This window comes from Pleurodeles waltl, chromosome 7 (genome assembly GCF_031143425.1).
Source record: "Pleurodeles waltl isolate 20211129_DDA chromosome 7, aPleWal1.hap1.20221129, whole genome shotgun sequence".
NCBI lineage: Eukaryota > Metazoa > Chordata > Amphibia > Caudata > Salamandridae > Pleurodeles > Pleurodeles waltl.
In genome coordinates, this window is record NC_090446.1 from 699,208,116 (window position 1) to 699,232,512 (window position 24,397).

Genomic DNA, 24,397 nt, shown 5'->3' on the forward strand with positions numbered 1-24,397 from the left:
AAAGTGTAGGTTAAATGCCATTTGTCCATTTTGTGGTGATGGAGGACACATGATTCAACTATGTCCAATTCACCCATTTAAGCATTCGGGCAATGAATAAGCCCATACTTTGGGAAGAAGGAAGGATTGGTAAACTATCACTTTCTTGAATTCCGATAGTAAAACATTCCAGTATCATGGATAACTATCAGCTTTTCTATTTCCTGACCATTAACTGTGGAGTTGCTCCTGTCTCAGTGGTTGCACAATTAGATTTTAGAGCTACAGGAGTGATCATGGATCAATCAAACTAAAGATAAAGTGGATCTCAATCATGCAGTAGACGGCGAAGCCCTAGTCTCTGAACCAGTGACACAATGTACGGTGCCCTTGAGAGTATCAATATTTAACCATAGTGAACATCTGTCTTTTGAACTGATTACTTCACACGGCCATCTAGTCATTTTAGATGTTCCTTGGTTGATTCTATGTAATTGGTTTAATTGGTCCACTAACATCCTGTCTTTCAGTTCAGAGTACTGCATGCAAAATTGTTTGAAAGGTAGTCAAATGCAGTGTATGAAAAAAATCATTCCATTTGGGGAGACTGAAAGGACTCTGGCTACATTTGTTCTGTTCCAAAACAATATCAGGATTATAATGATTTATTTGAGAAAGTCCTGAAAGCTTCCTTGCTTCCCCACTGGTTAAGTGATTGTGCAATAATTGAATTCCTTGCAGCTGAGGTGCTGTATGGAAACATGTATTATTTGTCCAAGCTGGAAAAAGAGGTATTAAGGAAGTATCTTGATGAAAATCTGGAAAATAAATTATTAGCAACTCTAAGTCTTCAGCTGAAGTTCTTCTTTTCCGTGTTAATAGAAATCAAAGGAGTTAAGACCTTGCATTGATTTTAGGGAGTTGACCAAGGTCACAGCCCAGGATCGTTCTTAAAAAATACCATACAGTTAGTTAAATGCTTAACAATCGTCACCAAACCTCATCTTAGAGGGGCGTACCATTTGTTAGAGATTAAAGATGAGGATGAATGGAAAACAGCTTTCCTAACCTTATTCAGTCATTCTCAGTACCGGGTTATGCGCTCTGGGCTAAGCAACGCTCCTTCGGTGTTCCAACGGTTCATGGATATTGTCTTTTCTGATATTCTAACATTCATGTGATTGTATATCTGGATGATACCTTGGTTTGTTTCAAGTCCATGGAAAAATATTGCAATCATGTTTGAGGAGTGTTGCAGTGATTAGAGTATATTTCTTTGGCGGCAAATCTGAAAAGTGTATTTTTGAACAATCAGAGTTGGAATAATTTTATCCACTAAAGGGTTGTCGTTGGATCCATGGAAAATTGAGGCAGTCTTGAATTGACGGTCACCCTTGTCAGTGAAAGAAACCTACAGTTTCTTAGATTGGCCAACTTTTACCATCTGTTTGTTCAAATGTTTTCACATCTAATATTTAGAGACTTCTAATTAAAGAAAATTTTAAATCAGGCTTTGTTAGGAATAAGATGGCTAAAAGCTCTTTTACCACCTTGACAAAAGCGTTAACCTCTGCACCATTCCTCAGACAGTCAGATCCAACAAAAAATATTGTCATGACAGGCACTTCTGAAAAAGCTAAAAGAGTAGTTTTGCTACTGCTTCAAGATGATGATTATTTAGAGCATCCTAGCTTTTACTACTCCAAACTTTATCCTCATCAGAACAAAACTATTTGTTTATTGAAAAAGAGTTACTGACTGAAGGAAGCTTGTGTGGAGTAGAGACATATGTTACAAGGTTCAAAAGAGAGTTGTGAAATTAGGACCTTCAGAATTTACAACTATTACAGAATTTCCAATGCAGAAATAGTTGCAAGGCCTGATGGACCTATTTCTTTACACATAATCAATTTGTGATCACATATTTCCTGGGATCTGATAATTTCTTACCAGATGCCTTGTCCTATTGTGATTCCTGTCTTTCGAAAGATCTTTCCCAACAGATAAAACAGAACACATAATTTATAAAATGTCTTCATTTTTAGATCAAGTGAAGAAAGTATATAATAACATGAATCTGAGGGAGCTATAAGCAATCTTCCAAACGTTCACAAGTAAAAAATAATACCACTTATATTTTTTCATGAAAACACTATTTGTTTCCTCTTTAGATCTGCAAAAAATTGAATTAAATCTCTCTCATGACTCTCCTTCTGCTGGCCATTGAAGTGAAAGGAATACTTTAGCTCTCATTCTGAGGTCATTTTGGTGGCCAAAAGTAAGTAATGAGTATGTTTCATTCTGTACTATTTGTGCTCAATGTAAGTCATCATCTTCCAAACTCTATGGTACCCTTCTTCCCTCACCTGTAAGCACCAAGGCCATGGCATTCCATTTCAACAGATTTCATGGTTGAACTTCCTTCTTCTGAAGGTAACACTACCGTTATGGTCACAGTGAACACTTTTTACAGATTGGCACATTTCTCTGCCTTCAAGCAAGTACCTTCCTCGTAAGATATGGGCAGATGTTTTAGCAAGGATATTTTTCACTTGCATAAATTGCCAGTAACTATCATCTCTGGTAAAGGCCCGCAATGTTTTTGAAAACAGTCTGTTGGGCTTTGAGAAGTTCTTGCCCCTTATCTTCTGGAATTCATACGCAGACCAATGGGTTGACTGAATGCACCAATCTGACCAGGGAGCACTTTTACAATGTTTTTGTAATGGTACTTGTAACAACTGGTGATCCTTATCGCTTTATGCCAAGTTTGCTTCTAATAACAGCTTACACAGTGCAACTGGAGTCTCACATTTCTTCTGTGCCCAGAGGTTTCATCATAGGATGAGTCCTGAGATTATTTCAACTGCCTCTGAGGAACCTGCAGCCTCTGATTTTTTGCAACATGTGGTAAATATCCTGTGAAAGGTTCAAGAGACTTTAGGGGAGACTAAAGACAAGATGAACAAACAGGCTGATCAACACAGACATTCTGATTCCAGTTACATGATGGGAAATAAAAGGGCATATTTACATAGAAGTGGTGCAGCTGGTGCTGGGCCAAAATTGGAAGTGTCGTGCTGCACCACTTCTAAAACACAGGAATGCACCACATTAACAAAAATATGGCACACCCCAGTGTTTCCCATAGCGCTAGTGTTAAATTTGGCTGCCAACTCAGGCATCCCTGCACCATAGTGCAAGGGTGTCTGCGTTGAAGGGAGTGATTGTTTATCTACAGGAAAGTGTCCCTTCCTGCACATAAACAAGCTACAATGGCCATTTGGCACTTCTATGTGTGCTGCATTCTGAAAAATGCAGCACACATAGAAAAAGCAAACACGAGGAGAAATAAAAGTATTTCTCCTTGTTGCACCATGCTTATGCCACCTCTTGGGTGGCATTAGTTTTTGGCACTGCCACAGATGTACAATTCCTTGTAAATATGGGGCAGCGCCAAAAGCAATGGGTGTTGCAGTAGGACGCCCACAGCAATTGCATGCCCCTTTTTTTTTTTTTTTTACTATCCAGACCTCCTTCCACATGCACTGACAGTCAGTGACCTCCTCCCATAAGGCTGCATTCTGGGGGAGAATGGATACAGTCCATGTAGGCGCTTATAGTATTTAACCACCAATGTAACAGCAAAGCTATCTTCTCTTTTAAATTTCTCTTCCTCTTCAACAAAGGAAACATTCGGGGGTGTCCAAGATGCATTGGTGGCTGCATGACCCCAACGTTAAAGAGGGAAGAAACAGATCTTATGGTGCGGGTAGTATTTAAGTTAGGGAATGTGTGTCTGATTTAATTCAGGTGCATATCAGTTTTCTATTAACTGCCATCCAGAAGTCTACAGTCCATCTGTGTGCAGATCTCCTATTCATTACCATGTGGAGTCTCTTTCCCATGAGGGACGTCTCCACCCCAATTGTGGATAGTCCACCAGGCACAATTACAATTGTTAGTTACATGTAGTAACTCTACGGTCATAATTCATGATTATCCTGACTCCACCCCCTAAACTGAGAGGGCAGAAACATGTAAGTCTACACTTTTGATTAAACTTACACTTGGATTTTGCAAATTGCTAAAAGTAGTACAGTTACTCAAAAGAGCAAATTACACATGTAAATTTACTTACAAGCATAAGTTACCTTTGTAAATAGCCCCAAAAGAGAAAAAGTGTCATCCATAATGCCTTCAATTAAAAAGGCTCATTACTACTGACCCCTGTTTCAGGCTTATTCTTTCTTGCACTGCGAATTGCTCCACTACCCAGTAGTGCTAAAAAAGTACTCCACAAAAGCACTATGTCATTTGGTGCTCAAAAACCTTTTTATTCCAATTTTGTTTTTACAATTCTTGGTAAAAATAAGAAATTGAAACTGATAACTTGCTGTAATATCCATCATATAAATATTTTGAAATATTTTATTGACTTTATTTTTATAAAATAATATTAACATTACCAAATTGATTACTGTTTATAATCCCCCTTTCGCACTGTTTTCTGAAATAAATGACTAAGCCTATTCCTTAGGTAAATAAAGTAAATAATGGTCCCTGTTTAACATAAAAAGGGGGTTACCTCTAAACAATATGAATCAGTGCAGCTAGAATTCTACCAGGTAATGAAGACATTCTTCTTCCCATGCTGTTCCAATTCCAAAATACAGCTCTCTGAAAGAAATCCCTATTCAGACCGTTGCATTACTATATATTTTAATGTAATTGCATTATACGAGTTTATGTTGAAAAATGTAACAAGATATATCTGAAGAAAATATTTAAAGGGATTTGTGTCAACATGATTTTACCACATGCATTAATCACATGCACATCTTTTCTAACAAAACTAAGGTGTAAAAGGTGTAAATTCTGACTCATTGTATATATCAAGTTTGTACCTTCAGGTTATCATTTAGGTTTGCTACTAGAAAGGACCACAGGAAAAGACTACAGGATATTTTTCAGTGTTACTGCAAGATAAAGCAACACACATCATCACCCACAACATTTTAAAGGAAATCAATGTTGGTAGCTGTGAGATGTTATCACCTGACCTGTCAAAATGCTAGAGCAACTATTCTCGTATAGTTTGGTTACTTTACTGATTCGCAAATCAGAACAGGGCAGTGCTTTCTTCTGAAGAGATGTACAAATTAATTTGATATTGAAGGATTATAAAAGCAAGAATTACTTCTAATAATTTGTCCAAGTGTTCCTTTGTTTTTTTAAAGTGATCTCAAAAACACCATATTAAATAATAACTTAACAGCCAACAACTTCCATGTCTCAAGAAATGTGTTGCTGGTGTGCACAGGTAATATCAATGTGAGATCTAGTTCAACAGCTCATTTCCTCAGTAAATACATGCTTTTGCCGATCAAGTATCAATAATATAATGTTTTTCAAAAGAAAAAGTTGCATTAACAAATGATGTAACATCACAGGATAAACATGCTCAATCCATCTGATATTTTTCACTAACTCTTTAGTTGGAAACCAATCTTTCACTCCCCTCTAAATATGCACAGAGTGAATTCATTGCAGGAAATATTGCAATTGGAAGAAGGGCTGTGTGATGAGTGAATAAAACACCTAAGCTGACTTGTCCGTCCACGTTGAGGTTGTTTGCTTCTTGGTTTCTTTCCTTTTCCTTTCTTCTCCCAGGTTTTGCATCTATCAATTAGGGACTAAGAAATTAGATAAAATAAAGCATTGTTTGATTAGCAAAGAAAATCATAGTGCCATTGCTTTTATTTTCTGTGTAGAATATAATGAGGGATTGATCAGCATGCTTTACAGTGATAAATGTTTGCATTAGTGTTGCTAAAAAACATAGGCCCTCATTATGGGCCTCATTATGACCCTGGCGGGCGGCGGAGGCCGCCCGCCAGGATCGCGCCCTCCAAATTACCGCGCCGCGGTCAAAAGACCGCGGCGGGTATTACGAGTTTTCCCCTGGGCTGGCGGGCGGTTCCAGTTAAACCGCCCGCCAGCCCAGGGGAAAACGACCTTCCCACGAGGATGCCGGCTCGTAATCGAGCCGGCGGAGTGGGAAGGTGCGACGGGTGCTACTGCACCCGTCGCGTATTTCACTGTCTGCAAGGCAGACAGTGAAATACATTTTGGGGCCCTCTTACGGGGGCCCCTGCCGTGCCCATGCCATTGGCATGGGCACGGCAGGGGCCCCCAGGGGCCCCGCGACCCCCCCTACCGCCATCCTGTTCATGGCGGCTTTCCCGCCATGAACTGGATGGCGGTAGGGGGGGTCAGAATCCTCATGGCTGCGGAGCGCGCTCCGCAGCCATGGAGGATTCCAATGAGCAGCGGAAAGTCAGCGGGAGACCGCTGACTTTCCGCTTCTGACCGCGGCGGTGCACCGCCAGCCTGTCGGCGGTGCTCCCGTGGTCGGTGGCCCTGGCGGCCACCGGCCGCCAGGGTCAGAATGACCCTCTATGTCTTCGGTGGTCTTTTCAGCAGATAGCTGAAGCCATATTACAAGTACTGAAGGATTTCTGCCACATTTTGGGTGGAAATCCTCCAGTAGTTGTGCTGGCGGTCAGAGCCGCATGGGCTGTTCCACCACCGGCCCGCCCCGCCAAAAGGACTCCAGTAGCCTTATTACGACCTGTAATACGGCCTGGGGGTGTCCTGGCGCAGCGCTTCCAGTGGTGGCAACTGCACCCGTCGCACCTTCCCACTCCACCGGCTCCATTCGGAGCCGGCTTCCTCGTGGGAAGGGGTTTCCCGCTGGGCTGGCGAGCGGCCATTTGGCGGTGCCCGCCAGCCTCAGAATGAGGCCCATTGTATTTTATATGGTTTGCATACTGCTTTCACCATTCAGTGGGATTAAGGTGCACTGCCCACCTGTGCATGGCTGGCGCAGGGAGCATGTTGGGAGGGGGGCAGGTGGGCTATTGAAGTGCTGGGAGTCCCAGCAGCACTCTGACCCCTATGCAGTATCTTTGTTTCTATATCCGACTGTGGGTAAGGCATCACTCTGTTTTTTTAAACAGCCAAGTCTCCTGGGGTCTGAGATTTGGTTGCTTAGAAATGAATATAAATAGAAAACAGCCTTCGCACTTCTGACTTCCTGCTTCTCATAGCACAACAATGGAGTCTAAGGACGGGTCTCCTGTGCCAGCCAGGGAAAAGGTGGCACAGAAAAGCAAACATGTGCAGCCCTTGGAAGAGAAAGATTTGCTGCATATTTCAAAAACAGACCCCCAGTCCATGATTATTCAGGAGGAGATGGATGATGATCAGAATAATCCCCTTAAATGAAAATATGTCCAAGGGAAGTTTGTTTCGGACATGTTAGTACACATAAGAAAGGTCCTTGATTTTGATCCTACACCCCTAAATGAGGAAGGTTTTAAGCACAGTAAATTGCATCTGTGCTTGATTATCTCCACCTTCATGATGTAATAACAGAACTCAGTGCCAAGGAATGGTGAGATATTGATAAGCAGAATATTCCATAGTTTTTAAAAAGAGGTATCTAATTGACCAATTTGAAGAACAATTTCTGCAGCTCCCAAATTTTAATACTTTTTTGACATCAATGGCCTCTGGAGACTCTATCCTGGCACATCAGGTTGGCAGAAAGGCTGAGTCAACTTTAAAACATTCATACGCAGCATGCAACATTGGTTTGTGAGACAGCACATATGTGCATATGCCTCCCAGCTGTTGTTAAAAGACTTTGAGAAGTTGCTTGATTGCCAACAGGAAAAGAGAGATCTGACTCACATTCTGTTTCAATTCCTGTCAGATGCAACATTTGACAAGCTTTGGGCATTTGCTTCTTCCTCTGGGAGCTCAGAGGCTAGAAGCCATGTCTTTTGAATGAAGCCTAGGATAGTGGAAGTTAACCAAAAAACAATAATCTATAAACTTCAGTTTTTGGATCAACTCTTCGGTGAAGAGTTAAAGTATATGATCCAACTTTCGGCAGGGGAGAAAAAAATACTTAAGCCCTTCCTATAGTTTCAGGGACAGAAATCTTTTTTTCACAAACAGAAGGTTCAAGGGCAGCAAGGTAGTAGTCATCCCTTTCGTGGCCAGGCTCGATGTCAGAGAGGCGGATTTGCACTCAAATCTAGACCACAAAGACCAGTTGTTCCAAAACCAAGTCAGAAATGAGAATACGGAAGTGGAAGCAAGACTTCAGGTTTACCCCCCTCAGTGGATGGGACAAACTACAAATCAGGGGGTCTTGTCCACCGTTCATCAGGGTTATAAAATTCCTTTTGTTTGTCATACTCCCATGGATGTCAACTCACCAAAATTCCAGGGGTAGCAGAAGTGACATCACACGCCATTTCATTCTCACTTTCACCCACACTCACATGGATACACAAATGTACATTCGCTCATACACACTCCCTCTTACATGCACAGTCTCAGCCGCAAGCACGCACACAACATACATTTAAAAGGATTTTTTCCTTACCTCAGCTACCTAGGAGGGTCATGTTCCAGCTAACTGTTCTCCAGTTTTAACAGTGAATAATATATTATTGACTATTAGTATAATTAGAAAAACTGATTGAAAACAATGAAGTGGAGTCCCAAGCAACGTCCATAAGGAAGAGCTGCCCCTGTGTTTCTTGCACTGATTTTGCCACCTGTCAGACCAGAGGTCACAGAAGCAGTACCGGGGATTGCAAGGGGCAAGTTGGGGGTCGCAGCTGTGACACCTGCCGACCCCTAAATGACGTCCTTGCATACTCTTCTAAATGTCTTCAGGTCTACTCTACTGTCAAAAAACCCGCTGAAAAGGACGTATTGCTCAGTGGTGTTCAGAAATTGCTTCTAGAGAAGACAGTGATGCCAGTTCCAGTGGATGAGGTAAAACTGGGATTTTATTCAGCATTATTTTTGGTAACAAAAACCAGGCATTAATTTTCAGCCCATAATGGATTTGAAAAATCTCAACAAATATATAAAATTGGAACCCTTTTAAATGGTGATGCTTCAGTAAATTTTTCCACTGATTCAGAAAGACGACTATTTGGCTTCTCTAGATTTGGAAGGTCTATTTCCACATCCCCGTCCTACCAACAGCCAGAAGTGTCTAAAATTTGTATTAGTTTCAGGCCCTCCCATTTGGGCTATTGCCTTTGCAAAGGACTTTTACCAAGGTACTGGCTCCAGTGGTGGCAGTATTACAACGTAACGATGTCTCTCTCTTTCCATACCTTGATGACTGGTTAAATAGTGCTTAATCACTCCTTAAAGCTCAAGAAGTGGTGAAGATGACAACTGACCTGCTGCATCAGTTAGGGTTCAAACTGAATCTGAAAACCTCTCACCTCAACCCAGTTCAGCAAGAACAATTTTTTGGTGCAATTTTCGACCTGACACTCGTGCAGGTGTTGAGTTGTTGGCTGTACACGTCCTACTTTTCAGATGCCTCCCCCTGTGCCATTGACAACAGATGCAAGTCTGTGGGGTTGAGGAGCAAACCTGGGAGGGCTGGAAGCCAAAGGTCGGTGGTTGGAGCTGGACAGGGTGCATTCGTCCACTTGGAGAGAGTTGGCTGCGATGTGGGAAGCAGCCATTTTTTTCAACCCCAGCTGTTGGGTTCGAACCTGGTAATCCGAAAGTAGAATTAGGTGCTACTTGATTCGCCAGGGAGGTACGAAGTACCCTCATTTGAATACATTAGCACAGATGATTTGTTCATGGGCAGAGAACAATCTCATAGCCATGAGGGCAATTTATCTTCAGGGGGATCTCAATTACCATGCAGACAGCCTCAGTTGCAATCTCCCCTTATCTATTCTTTTCCACCTGACTGTGTCAGTGTTTCATCAGGTTTGTCGTCTGGTCGGGGACCTGGGATAGATCTCTTTGCCTCTCCTCAATACACTTCTCCAGTTTTCTACAAAGAGATGAGTGAATGCTCTCTAGGTTTTGTGGCCCAAGGGACTTTTGTATGCCTTCACTCCAAGTCCCCTCCTCCAGAAGGTGCTGCAGAAAACTCAGGATGAAAGAGTGGAGTTGATAGTATTTGCCCCCTTCTGTCCAAGACAACAATGGTTTCCTCAAGAGGCAGATTTGTCACAACTCCCATTTATTCCATCTCCTCTGCGATTCACACTCTTACCTCTGCATCAGACTCAACAACTAAAGGTGACAGCATGGCAATTGAAAGGTTAGCATTAGAGGATATGGGTTGTTCTAGCCAGGTAGCTAGATACATACAGCCCTTCTACACTCTCTTCATATATGAAATTTTGGGGCTTACTAAATTGTGTTCTAAAGGAATAGATCCGGTGTTGGGAGATATATTTTAGATAATGGATTTTTTAAAGGATGATTTTGAACACGAACTAGCCCCTGCTACCTTGGTGACTCAGTGGGGGCAGTAAGGATCCTCAGGGCTTCTAGAAGTGAGTTGGATCAGATCGCTCCATTGGTTGTTCACTTGCTGAAAAGATTTTGTTAACTGAAACCGGTTTCACTGGTTATTTCTCCCTCGTGGGACTCAAAGCCCTACAACTGTCACCATTTGAACCTCTTGAGCAGGCAGACATGATGTGGGTCTCAGCTAAAACAGCTTTTTAGCTAGGTATTACTTACGCTAGGAGGTTAGGAGAGCTGGGAGCCCTGGTTAATTGTTATCCATATTTCTGACTAGATCACAAATTAATTCCAAAAGTCCATTCAAATTTTCACTTACAGCAGGAGATTGTGCTTTATGTCCTAGAGGAGGAAGGTGACCAGGTTCCTTCACTGTTGGATGTGAAAAGGGCAATATTTATTTATCTGAAACGCACCTATAAGGAATTTCAGATATCAAGATCTCTCTTTGTTTCTTTTGGAAATGTCAATAAGGACAAAAAAGTAAAAACAGACACTTTGAGTAGGTTTGCTCAACAAGCTATTTGTCAAGCTTTCCAGTCGTTGGGTGTGGTTACCCCTGCCCAGATTCAATGACCTTCCACTAGGGCTCTTTCCACTTCTTGGACAGAGGCAGGGTGAACTTTAATGCACAAAACTTGCAGAGCAGCTACATGGAAATCCCATCATATATTTGTTAATTATTCTCAACGTTGAGGCTCAGAATTCATCTGTGAATAATTTTGAGGTCAGGGTTCTCACAGGAGCAATGAAGTAATTGTTAGTTTCAATAAATCACTGGGCTTCAAAACATGGTCTAAAACATTCTTTCTTTATTAATTGTGATTTCCTCACTTGGTTAGGACTGATGCGAACAGGACCTATGAGGGGGTACTGAATACATTACTCACCGGTAAACTTCATTACCCTAATTAATGTCCTTCTCATCCAAGCCATCACCTTTCCCTTGTGGTTTTACACCCTTGTTTTTGATTTGTCACTTAATGAATGGTAGAGGGAGGGAGGAACCTTAAGTTTCTACAGAAATAGAAATAAGACTAGTGTGAGTATAGACTGTTTGAGGGTGGAGCCACCTCACTTGGTTAGGACTGGGACAAGCAGGACCTTAATCTGGGTAATGAAGTTTACTGGTAAGTAATGTATTCATTTATTGCCTTCCCTATCATCTTATGTTATCCAATATGCCCTGAATGTGGTAAAATCGGATTCTTCTGAGTATACCATAGACAATATATGCTATTCTAAAAAAGCAGCTAGAACTTTAGCAAAAATCTTTGCATCAGTATTGACAAGTTATGTGGATCTGTGAGAGGTACTGTGGCTTCTCCTTCAAAGGTTTATGAGCCAGCACAAGTATCAGGTCTTCACATCGTGCCAGTACGTGGCTGGTAGACAAAAAAAATAAAATTCCCAATGGGAAAGCTAAGATCTATTTGAAAGCCTTGTAAAAGGCATCCAAGGAATATGTCAGGGCCTCAAACTTCATTAACAACAATAGAATGTATGGCCACCTGGGCCTCTTTTAAGAAGATAAGCAATTCAAGAAAATCACTCACTTCCCTAGGGAATCTAGGGATTGGGTGGCCCTGCTGATAACAGAGTATAGTTACAGGGAATCTTGCACTTGTTTTAGGAATCCTGAAACAAATGCAGATAGAAACAAAAGAATGAACAGACCTACTGATCGTCGTCCAAACACCTCTTGCCCTTTGCACTGTACCTCAGAAATGTTGCAGTTACTCAGAGATATCATTATTTTATGTGTCAGTAACTGATCTGCTATATTTCCCTTAGAGTGATTGGAGTATTTCATGTACAACTGGCTTTTAGTAGCTTTGCACATTATCAGTAATAACAACTGACCTCTCTGCATCTGTACACCTCATGGGTGACCTAGTATTCTTGCACCTGATAATGTTAGGTCTGAGAATACCAGGGCAGTTTCTCTAGATGCTGAATTGCGCGAGTTAAACCCACCAGTCAAAGCAGAGTCCAGGGGCTAGTTCGTCCAATCTGCGACGTCCTTCATACCCTCTTGTAGGTTGGTCTTGGCGCTGGCGGGGTCCTTGGTGAGGGAGAGTATAAGTTGGGTGTCGTCGGCGTAGGAGGTGATGATAATGTCGTGCTTGCGAACGATGTTGGCGAGGGGGCTCATGTAGACATTGAAGAGTGTCGGGCTGAGCGATGAGCCTTGAGGTACGCCGCAGATGATCTCGGTGGGTTCTGAGCGAAACGGAGGGAGGTAAACTCTTTGGGAACGGTTTGAGAGGAAGGAGGCGATCCAGTCCAGGGCCTGGCCTTGGATCCCGGTGGAGCGGAGGAGGGTGTTTAGGGTGCGGTGACAGACGGTGTCGAAGGCAGCTGAGAGGTCGAGGAGAATGAGGGCGACTGTTTCACCGTTGTCCATCAGGGTTCTGATGTCGTCAGTGACTGAGATGAGGGCGGTTTCCGTGCTGTGGTTGGTTCGGAATCCGGTTTGTGAAGGGTCGAGCAGGTTGTTGTTTTCCAGGAAGGTGGTCAGCTGTTTGTTGACGGTCTTCTCTATTACCTTGGCTGGGAAAGGCAGAAGAGAGATGGGGCGGAAGTTTTTCAGGTCGCTAGGGTCAGCCGTAGGTTTCTTTAGTAGGGCGTTGACTTCGGCGTGTTTCCAGCATTCGGGGAAGGTAGCAGAAGAAAAAGAAGAGTTGATGACGGTCTGGAGGTGCGGGGCGATGATGTCGTCGGCTTTGTTAAAGATGAAGTGAGGGCAGGGGTCCGAAGGGGCGCCGGAGTGGATAGAGTTCATGATGGATTTGGTTTCTTCAGTGTTGATGTGGGTCCAGTTGTTGAGGGTAATCGCCGGGGGTGCGGGTTCGGTGGTGTTATGTTGGGTCTGGTGTCCGAAGCTGTTGTGGAGGTCGCTGATCTTGCGATGGAAGAAAGTGGCGAGGGATTCGCACAAATCCTGTGAGGGCGTGACGGCGTTGGGGTTGGGGTTGGAGAACTCCTTGACGATGCTGAAGAGTTCTTTGCTGTTGTGGCTGTTTTTGTCCAGTCTGTCAGTGAAAAAGGTCTTTTTAGCAGCGCAGATCAGGTGGTGGTGTTCGCGGGTAGCGTTCTTGAGGGTGGTCATGTTGTCAGCGGTGTGGTCCTTGCGCCAGGCCTCCTCAAGGGCGCGACAAGTTTTCTTTGATTCTTTGAGGGTGTCAGAGAACCAGAGAGGTTTTTTGGTGTTGGTCTGTCGATGCGTGCGTTTGAGGGGAGCAAGGTTGTCTGCGCAGTTGGAGATCCAGTTTGTGAGGCAGAGTGCTGCGTCGTTGGGGTCGGTGGTGAGGGTGGGTTGGTTGGCGGCGAGTGCTGAGAAGAGTTGCTCTTTGGGGATCTTGTTCCACTGTCGACGAGGGATGGGTTGAGTGCGGAGGTGGCGGGTCTCGCGTCGGAATGTGAAGTGGACACAGCTGTGGTCGGTCCAGTGTAGAGCGGAGGTGTGGCTGAAGAAGACGTGTTTGCTGGCGGAGAAGATAGGGTCAAGCGTGTGTCCGGCGATGTGGGTGGCGGTGTTCACCAGTTGTTTGAGGCCGAGGTTGGCGAGGCTGTCGAGCAGGGTGGCGGTGTTGGGGTCGTTGTTTTGTTCCTGATGGAAGTTGAGGTCGCCTAGGAGGATGTAGTCCGGTGAGGCGAGGGCGTGCGGGGAGATGAAGTCGGCGATGGCGTCGCTGAAGGGGGCGTGCGGTCCGGGAGGACTGTAGACGAGGGATCCTCTGAGGGTGGTCCTCGGGTCGGTGCGAATCTGAAAATGCAGGTGTTCAGCGGCGAGGGGGGTGTCTTCGGTGGAGGTGGTGGCGCTGATGGAGTCTTTGAAGACGATGGCGATACCTCCTCCTACTTGGTTGGTGCGGTCTTTTCTGGAGATCTTGTAGCCTTCGGGGATGGTGGTGGCAATGTCTGGAGCAGAGGAGGCGTTCATCCAGGTCTCCGTGATGAAGGCGACGTCCGGTGCTGTGGAGTCCAGGAGGTCCCAGAGTTCAACGGCGTGCTTGTGGACGGATCGAGCGCTGACCAGGATGCACTTGAGGTGGTTGATGGCGCATGGGCTTGTGGTCGTGGTAGTTGCGTGGTGGAAGATGCGTTTGCAGGAGTTGCAGGCGAAGGGTCCATGGGTGCGTTTGGGGTGAGCTTGGAAGCAGGTGTTGGAGCGTCCTGGGTTGAGGGCGAGGAGGGTCGTGGGGTCGTAGCGGATCAGCGGGTTTGGGAGAGCTGGGGACCAGGGGTCGTGGCGCTGGGCGCTGGGCGCAGACGGGCTTGCCTCTGACGCGCCAGCGGCGCGCCAGCGGCGCGGTCGCGCAGCAGCCGCCATATGAGGTAGGGGGGGGGAGGGGTCAGCTGGGGGCGAATGGGAGCTGGGGGGGCGGGGGCGAGCAGGAGGTCGCGGCGGGAAAGCGCAAGGGAGGGGGGGACAGGTAGAGTGAGAAGAGCTGGGGGAGGGGGGTTTAAGGGTGGAGGGGGGAGAGTGTTAGGAGGTTTGGGAGATTAGGAAGAGAGATAGGAGTTGGGTTTTGAAGATAGGGGAGGGGGGGTTGTAGAGGTGGGTGAGGGTGAGAGTGAGAGGATAGGAAGAATAGGTAATAGAGGGGGTGGCGGGAAGGGGGGGAGAGATAGAGAAATAGATAGAGAAAATGGATAGATAGAGAAATTGATAGATAGAGAAATAGATAGATAGAGAGATAGGTGGATAGGAGGAGGTGGGGAGTGAGGGAGTTAGATAGTGAGATAGAGAGATAGGTGGATAGGAGGAGAGAGGGAGGTAGATAGCGAATGGGTTAGATAGGGGTGATAGAGAGGGGGAGGCGAGTGAGGGAGGGGTATGAGGCAGGAGCAGGAGGGCAGGAGCGGGGAGAAGAAGACGGAGGGGGCAGAGGAGCCGAAGACAGAAGATAGAAGACAGAAGAACAGAAGACAGAAGAACAGAAGACCGGAAGAGCAGAAGAACAGAAGAACAGAAGACCGGAAGAACAGAAGACAGAAGAACAGAAGAACAGAAGAACGGAAGACTGGAAGAACAGAAGAACAGAAGAACAGAAGAACAGAAGAACAGGAGAACCGAAGAACAGGAGTCCAGACTGAAGCCAAACCCTAGCCTGCCTCTGTCATCCACACACTAGCAAGTTGATATTAATGACACTAACATGAAAGTAGACATCTTTTTAATGCAATCTCTTCATTGCTAACTGGGGCCTCGTTACAAGTCCAACGGAATTTGTAGTGGTAATATCTAACATGTTAAATGATGACACTGTGGGTAACAATTTTACCACCGCAGTCCAAGTTATGCATTTTGGAAAGGGGAATCATTTCACATTTTCCCTTTTTGGGGATAAAAGAATGGAAAATGCAGTGAGAATACCTGATAGACATACCTCTTCTGGTCCAAGAGTGTGCAACAATAGTGAAGCAATTGTGCATCAGTTAAAAAAAAAAAATTGCCAGAGTTCAGTCCGTGACTTATGCCAAGTTTGAACAGGAGCAACTAACTATATATATGACAAGGGTAAACAAAGCAACTGCAAGGGGGCATGGCTTAGCAGTGAATGGAATAGGAGGGAGAGCGCCAGATCTCAGTGCGCTCAGCCCCATCAACCCTCATCCTGACCCAGAGGCCACAAGGAACCGCTGCGTAAGCATTCCACCCTGTAGGAAGACCTTCCTAAAGACAACTGGCGACTGGGGAAAGTGGACAGCGGAGAAAGCCAGGACCTGGGTGGTGGCCACAGGAGGACCCAAGATGGTGACCAGAGCCTGGGATGTTCTGGCGGCCTCCTGCGGCTGACACCGGAGCGAAGGAGCAGAGACCCGGACGAATGGGGTGCCTCCCTGGTGCTACTGATTGACTAAGCCTATACTGGGGGCTGAACTGCTCTGGGGCTGAGCGGATTGACAGTGGAGCGCCCTGGCCCCGCTCGAGCCCGGAGTAATGGAGCAGCAGCTTCGGTGGCCACAGAAGTGTGAAGACACGGTTGGGACCTGCCGGGAAGGGCGACATAGTGCAGCAGATTCGGGCCAGGCTCTGGGGACCCCTGACAGGCGATTGATGACTGGGGAGCTCTGAGAGCAATGGCCGCGTGATTACTCAAGATGGCGGCCAGTGCTTAGAAGAGCCTTGAGGCAGCGAACAGTGAGATCACTTGGGAGGCTCCTCCCCAACGCAACAGTACTGTATCTAGCCAGCGGCAGGGGGGCCTATCCAGCAAAGGGGCTGAAAGCGAGGAAGTCAAGGGCCACAGCTACTGGCCCTGAAAGATTGTGATGCAGCTGAGGAGACCAATCTCACAACAAGTAATGAGTCAGTGGCCCATAAATGCAGGAAGTGGGCAAGGGGGAGGCGCACCCTGGTGTAGTGTTTTCAGTTTTACGTATCCTTTGTGCATTAGCTTCAGGCTTTAGGCCTTTGTGCATTTTGCCCTGGATGTATTTTATTCCTTTGCTTGCAGCTTAGAGCCTCTGTGCACTTTGCTCTAAATGCTTTTATTCGGCTTCGTACTGTTATTTTTCAAATAGCCAGTTCTACGGTCTTGTTTTATTTTTTATATCACACTGTTTAGCCTACTTCAGCACTGGAGTTCTCCATAACACATCCCTGTTCACTCTGTGCTTCAGTCAAGGATACAGTCTGGTACATTGCCGATAGACGTGGTAGGAGTTTAGTCTTTGGCATTCCTGCGTAGGGACATTTGTGATCACGCTGACATGTTAGTTATAAAAACACTTCCTTGTCCCAATACACGCAAGAGGGAGATTCCGACCAGGGAACCACAACTAGACGCTGACTGCCTTGTTGCAGATGCTGAACCAGATCACAGGCATTTGCTCAGGTATGAGGGCTGATGTCTCCCCAGGGATTCAGAAAGGCAAGTTAGAAGCTTAACATGCTGTGCTCGAAATAGAACTAGCTGAGAGAGAGTAGAAATTGTTAAACACCATGATAGCGTTGTTCTTATGTTTCACTCTCCTCGTGACTATTTCAATCCTACTGTGTTGTATGGTTCTGGTTATTGCGGCTCACGCCTTAATATCTAAAATGCAGTCGTTTTATTAAAACATTATATAAAACTTATACTGCCTTTGTCATTTGTACAGGGAGTGCAGAATTATTAGGCAAATGAGTATTTTGACCACATCATCCTCTTTATGCATGTTGTCTTACTCCAAGCTGTATAGGCTCGAAAGCCTACTACCAATTAAGCATATTAGGTGATGTGCATCTCTGTAATGAGAAGGGGTGTGGTCTAATGACATCAACACCCTATATCAGGTGTGCATAATTATTAGGCAACTTCCTTTCCTTTGGCAAAATGGGTCAAAAGAAGGACTTGACAGGCTCAGAAAAGTCAAAAATAGTGAGATATCTTGCAGAGGGATGCAGCACTCTTAAAATTGCAAAGCTTCTGAAGCGTGATCATCGAACAATCAAGCGTTTCATTCAAAATAGTCAACAGGGTCGCAAGAAGCGTGTGGAAAAACCAAGGCGCAAAATAACTGCCCATGAACTGAGAAAAGTCAAGCGTGCAGCTGCCACGATGCCACTTGCCACCAGTTTGGCCATATTTCAGAGCTGCAACATCACTGGAGTGCCCAAAAGCACAAGGTGTGCAATACTCAGAGACATGGCCAAGGTAAGAAAGGCTGAAAGACAACCACCACTGAACAAGACACACAAGCTGAAACGTCAAGACTGGGCCAAGAAATATCTCAAGACTGATTTTTCTAAGGTTTTATGGACTGATGAAATGAGAGTGAGTCTTGATGGGCCAGATGGATGGGCCCGTGGCTGGATTGGTAAAGGGCAGAGAGCTCCAGTCCGACTCAGACGCCAGCAAGGTGGAGGTGGAGTACTGGTTTGGGCTGGTATCATCAAAGATGAGCTTGTGGGGCCTTTTCGGGTTGAGGATGGAGTCAAGCTCAACTCCCAGTCCTACTGCCAGTTCCTGGAAGACACCTTCTTCAAGCAGTGGTACAGGAAGAAGTCTGCATCCTTCAAGAAAAACATGATTTTCATGCAGGACAATGCTCCATCACACGCGTCCAAGTACTCCACAGCGTGGCTGGCAAGAAAGGGTATAAAAGAAGGAAATCTAATGACATGGCCTCCTTCTTCACCTGATCTGAACCCCATTGAGAACCTGTGGTCCATCATCAAATGTGAGATTTACAAGGAGGGAAAACAGTACACCTCTCTGAACAGTGTCTGGGAGGCTGTGGTTGCTGCTGCACGCAATGTTGATGGTGAACAGATCAAAACACTGACAGAATCCATGGATGGCAGGCTTTTGAGTGTCCTTGCAAAGAAAGGTGGCTATATTGGTCACTGATTTGTTTTTGTTTTGTTTTTGAATGTCAGAAATGTATATTTGTGAATGTTGAGATGTTATATTGGTTTCACTGGTAATGATAAATAATTGAAATAGGTATATATATTTTTTTGTTAAGTTGACTAATAATTATGCACAGTGATAGTCACCTGCACACACAGATATCCCCCTAACATAGCTAAAACTAAAAACAAACTAAAAACTACTTCCAAAAATATTCAGTTTTGATATTAATGAGTTTTTTGGGTTCATTGAGAACATGGTTGTTGTTCAATAATAAAATTAATCCTCAAAAATACAACTTGCCTAATAATTCTGCACTCCCTGTATATGAGATCATATTGTAAATGAGAGAGTTGGTTTGGATCTGAGTGACCACGACTTCCCTGAGAAGTTCCAAAGATGTTGTGCGCTCGGCTGCCCAATCATCTCTTCCCTTTTGGAGAAATGAGGCACTGCTAGTTAGCCGGAGCAAAACCGGGTTTAGGGTGACAGAGGTCCTTCCAAGTGGGTCCGACTCAGTCCCCCACACCGTGAATGATCCTGCTGCCTAGAAATCCAGTAGTCTCATTTAGGATAATGAGAGCCCACGCGACATGGCGCCGCCAACGATTGGTCTGGCTCTAATTTTTGGGTCCGACTGACTCTCTCGGTCTCATATGTATATTGACTCCTCGGTTCCGTAAGTGGAGACGTCCGTGGGGCTGAGGATTTCCGCCGCAAACGGGATAGGTGCATCCTATTACTTAGTGGTCGGTTGTTCAAGCTTGAACTTTGAAAGGAAAACCCCGTTATTGGTGTGCCTTCTCTGCCCTAGTGCTATTTTTATAATGGCGAATCCTCAAGTAGTGAACATAGCGCTTAATATGCGCCAACCGCTCACGGGACATCTGATAGCACATGGACTGACGGTCCAGGGGGGTCCGGTCACTTTTGTGGTGGACGCCCATGCAGCCTATAGAACAGAACTTTTTTATTCTTGGGTCGTATTTCCAGCAGTTGATGGGGGTACAAACACTTTGCACGATTACACTGTTGTGAATGTCCCTGGACAGTACAGGGCTTATGCATACTTAGAGATACCTTTATCAAGAACACCATAATTGGCTTGATGGCGCCCTCCCACACCCAGTAGCACAAGTTAGGTTAGGTCCACTGAGTAATGACGGTCCGACCTCACCTTTATTGGCTACATACACACCATATCCTGCGGTTGCTAACTTGGCAGTGGCTGACGTTCGTCGTTTATATATAGACTTAGCAACTACATACAGAAGACTGGTTCAGTTTGTAATGCAGACTTTAAATACTAATGCAGCGCGTGCTGCTCCGGCGCACCCACAGGCAGTGGTTCCGGGTATCAATCCGGCCACTGTACACTCAGTTATGGGTAAGGTACCGGCTAAACGTGAAGAAACTCCATTTTGGCTGGTGCAAAAAATTAATACGCTGGAAGCAGTATTTCCCCATACGGGACCTCAGGATAAACATAGAATATTGACGATGTGTTTGCCATATGGAATGGTTCCTCCTGTGGACCATTGTAATACCTGGGGCACGGTGTTTGCCGCGCTCTACACTACAGCACACGGTAAACCAACACTAGCTAATCTACCGGAAGTGCTTACACAAATTCAAGATGAATATGGGGCTGCCCCCGCCTTAGATTTAGGCATGCAGTTGATGGGCAATTTTGTCGCAGTTTCTTCTATTATTTTGAGTAATCTCAAGGGAGAGGCAGTGGCACTAGCCGTGTGTATGCGTCTTCGAGACGTTCCGCAACTTAATCAGGAGCGGGAACTCCTGAGAATAATAGCAGAAACATATTCCAGTATTGGTCGTGATAGCCTAGGGGCTAGACCACAAAAACCCCAATTACAGGGTAAAAATAGTAAAGATAATGCTAAACAACAGCAGCCTGAGGGTACTAAGAAGCGCTGGGAGAAAAAACAACAAACACCTAAGAAAGATGGGGGACAGTCTCCGCAGCCGGACACCCCGCAGAATAGGTATAATCTCAGGAATAGGGATAATTTGAAGACGCCTGATAGATATCAATATACTGATACACGCCAATCTCGTTCCTTTCAGGACTCCTCGGACAAGAGAAGTGAGAGAGGTGGGCGGTCAGAGCGGAGAACTGAGTACGTGAAAAAGAGACAGGAATCACAACGCTCATCGGAAGTTTCTGTTAAACAGGAAGAGAAACCGCTCCAACAAAAGCAACAATTTAAAAAAAAGAAGGTGGCAGCAGTCTCAGTTAGACATGCCGCTCAAGAAAAGAGTTCTCTTGACGAACAAGACATGGGCGTTAGCACTGTTAGACAGCGCGGCAGAGGTCACAATAGTTCGCCGGAGTCTTCTAGAGCATCTGGAGGTGAAAGCAACTGATGACTTCATACAGGTCGAAACAGCTGATATGCCTGTCTCTGCTCCCAATAGAGTATATAAAGTAACTTTGCAATTAGAAGGGGACATTGACCGCATTGTACACGCCATCTTTTGGGACCATGTGGTAAAATCATATGACGTTCTGCTGGCCAAACAAGATTGGCCACCTGACTTTGTTCGCGACTGTCCAGTTGGGGAAGAGGTTATTACACCTTCATTGTCACCACTTGTTCCGAGAGAACTAGCGGAGTCCTATAGTAAATCATGGGCTCTGACACAGGCCCCCGCCCTATATAGAAATCATGTGGGGTGGGATAGAGAATCACCTTATCATGTACTGTAATTCCGATAAAGGGCGAACCTCAGCCGCAGTATCCTATAAAATTTGAGGCAAGGGCATCGGTTCGGAAAATTCTTACACAGTTGGAGTACCAGGGAGTAATTGAACCCTGTGTCTCGCCGATGAATAATCCCTTATTTCCAGTTGCTAAACCGGACCATTCATATAGGATAGTGGTGGATTACAGACATTTAAATGGACATACACGCACATATGCAATACAGAATTCACACAGCGCAGCGCTTATGAATAATATTGTGCGTAAAAAATATAAAACAATATTAGATATCTCGAATGGATTCTTCTGCCAAAATATAGCGCCCGAAAGTCGGGACTATACCAGTTTCAGTGCGTTTGGCTCTCAAAAAAAGTTTTGTCGTCTGTCTCAGGGGTATAAGAATAGCCCAGGACTATTTTCGGCTCGTGTAACTGAAATTCTGCACGAGTTGGACCCTGAGGCGTTATCATATGTTGATGACATATATTTGACGGACAATGAGATTCTGCAACATCTAAGGCGTGTAGCACGCATTGTTGTGAAATTGGCTATAAGTTTAATTTTAAGAAATCGAAGCTTGCCTTCCTCAGCATCATTTTCCTGGTATATGAGTTGTCTAATGAGGGCAAGAGCTTAGCGCCACATTTTTTGGAGAAATGTGCTCAATTGCAGCCTCCTAATACGGCTCGGAAGCTCCAGTCATTGTTGGGGTTTCTGAATTTTGGCAGAACTTACATTCCTGATTATGCTACGCGTATAAAACCATTATACGAGTTGATTCGCCCAAATTTTTCGAGTAGATTTTGGACAATTGAGCATACACATATTCTTCGAGATCTACAAACTGATCTCTTAGCATTTAAACATTTACACACTCAGGACAATAAAACGCATCTGGTCATCAGGGTAATACCTGGTGCCGTTGGGTTTACATATGTCACCTTTAATGGGGGTGAGACCGTCCCAATAGCATACAAATCACACTTGTATTCGGCTGCAGAACAACGATTTGCACAAACTGAGAAAATACTCACTGCTGTACAGATGGCTGTGATTAAAGAAAGACCTCTTGCCCAGGGCCAACGCATCATTGTTGTTTCCCCAATTCCAGCCTTAGAGGCTGTTACGAAAGCGAGTGTTCCTAATTCGAAAGCTTTACACCCGCGATGGATTCAATGGGCTACGTCTTTGACAGCCACTGATGTAGACTACATATTTGACTCTAAACTGCAGACTCAAGAATTTCTTCAATATGAAATGGAATACCCAGTACCCGCTGGCACGTTGCCTATTGACCAGTATCAAGTGGTCATGTATACAGATGGTTCTGCGCAACCAGCGGTTGGGACTAAACAACAGTATTCTGCTGCATGTGCGGTGGTGAGCGGCTCTATGGAGGGGGAAGTGTTCTGCCCCCGACATACTTATACACAGACCTTGGGAGATTGTACGGCACAGTTGGCTGAGCTCAAGGCTCTATTGTTAGCCTTAGAACACGTGGATCCGGCGATACTTACCTTGCTGGTCTGTGACTCCTACTACTGTGTTCAGTCTTTCAATGAATATTTGCACTACTGGAGGTTGAATGGGTTCAGAGATTCCAAAGGCAACACCATTAAACACAAATCGCTGTGGGGGAAGGTTGCGAATCTGAAAGAAACGCTTCCTAAAGTCCATGCTGTACATACACTTGGACACCAGCGCCTTGGAATACACGTTGCTGAAAATACTTTGGCTGATGAAGCCGCAAAATCGGCAGTGGCGATTGCCACTGTGGCCGCAGTGACTCGTTCGAGTTCCAAACCAGACACAGAGATATTGGCTGCTATAAAAGCTACGGCTGATGGCACGCCATTTCCTAAAGGATTTCCTTCTAAATATAGTTACTGCATGGGTAGTATGCTAAACGCTGTAGTTAAAATTCCAGGCGTTGGTGTACGTGAAATGCCCAATAAAGTTGAGAGACCTCGATTAATATCTGCAGCACATGAGGGGGCGGCATCTGCACATGCTGGTGTGGCTGCCACGATTTCACTTTTACAGGCTCGTTACTGGTGGCCTGGTCTCTATAAAGAGACAAAGCAGTATGTCCTTTGTTGTGACGTCTGTCAACAAATTAAAGTTTCGACGGCTAGACGCCCGCAGCAGACGCCCCTTCTGATTTCAAATAAACCTTTACAGTGTGTGTACTTGGATCATTGTGGTCCGCTGACACCAGATAGTGCATACAAATATATATTGGTTGCTGTAGATTCGTGCTCCAAATGTGTGTGGGTCTGGCCACAGCGCTCGGCTGACGCTCGGACTGTTATTAAAGATTTGCGCATCTTTGTCGATACATTTGCAGTTGCGGCTTTTCATTCCGACCAGGGCCCTGCTTTTGCCTCTAAGGCATTCAGGGACACCATGGCTTCGTTGGGGGTCCAACTCCAGTTCTCGTCTCCATTTCATCCCAAGGGAAATTCTGTAGTGGAGCGTTTAAATCGTGATTTAAAGCAATCCTTAACGGCCAGAGTTATAGGTACGGGTCGTAGTTGGCTAGCCCACCTGTATGGAGTACAGAGAGCACTTAATAACTTGCCTAGACGGTCACTGGGGGGTCGTACTTCATATGAGTGCCTGTTCGGAACACAAATGTATGTTCCTGATCTAGATGGTCCTGGTGTGGAGACGGCAGATACGCCCTTTGACATAAATGATCGTGTCACTGTTTTGCAGGATTTACAACACTTCCGTTAAGATAACTCTTCTGCAAGTGCTGCCTCCACAGGAATTAAGGATGAGCCAGTAACGTCTACTGGTTGGATTCCCTGGATTGGGGATCTTGTGCGCGAAAAGGTCGCAGTGAAGAAAGAATTTGGTCCTTCTTATCGGGTGCCTGTCCCTGTGTTAGGGATTAGCGGCACGAGAACTGTAATTTTACCGCCGCTGCACGGGGCCAAAGGAAATCGCTTTGTTTCCATTGAT

General features: G+C 45.2%; 1 protein-coding gene across 2 annotated transcripts in view; it reads right to left on the reverse strand.

Annotated features, from left to right (window-relative positions):
* Positions 1 to 4,289: 4,289 nt before the first annotated feature.
* LOC138304556 (E3 ubiquitin-protein ligase RNF14-like) overlaps positions 4,290 to 24,397 on the reverse strand; it is a 146,658-nt gene continuing 126,550 nt past the window's right edge. Inside the window, exon 8 of one of the 2 annotated variants that reach the window (XM_069244709.1) lies at positions 4,290 to 5,675. Coding sequence is in view for 1 of the 2 variants with exons in the window: in XM_069244711.1 (XP_069100812.1) it covers positions 5,581 to 5,661 (81 nt within the window). In the remaining variant the exon portion in view is untranslated. The remainder of the gene's footprint in view (positions 5,676 to 24,397) is intronic. The other variant, XM_069244711.1, reaches the window with a different exon arrangement.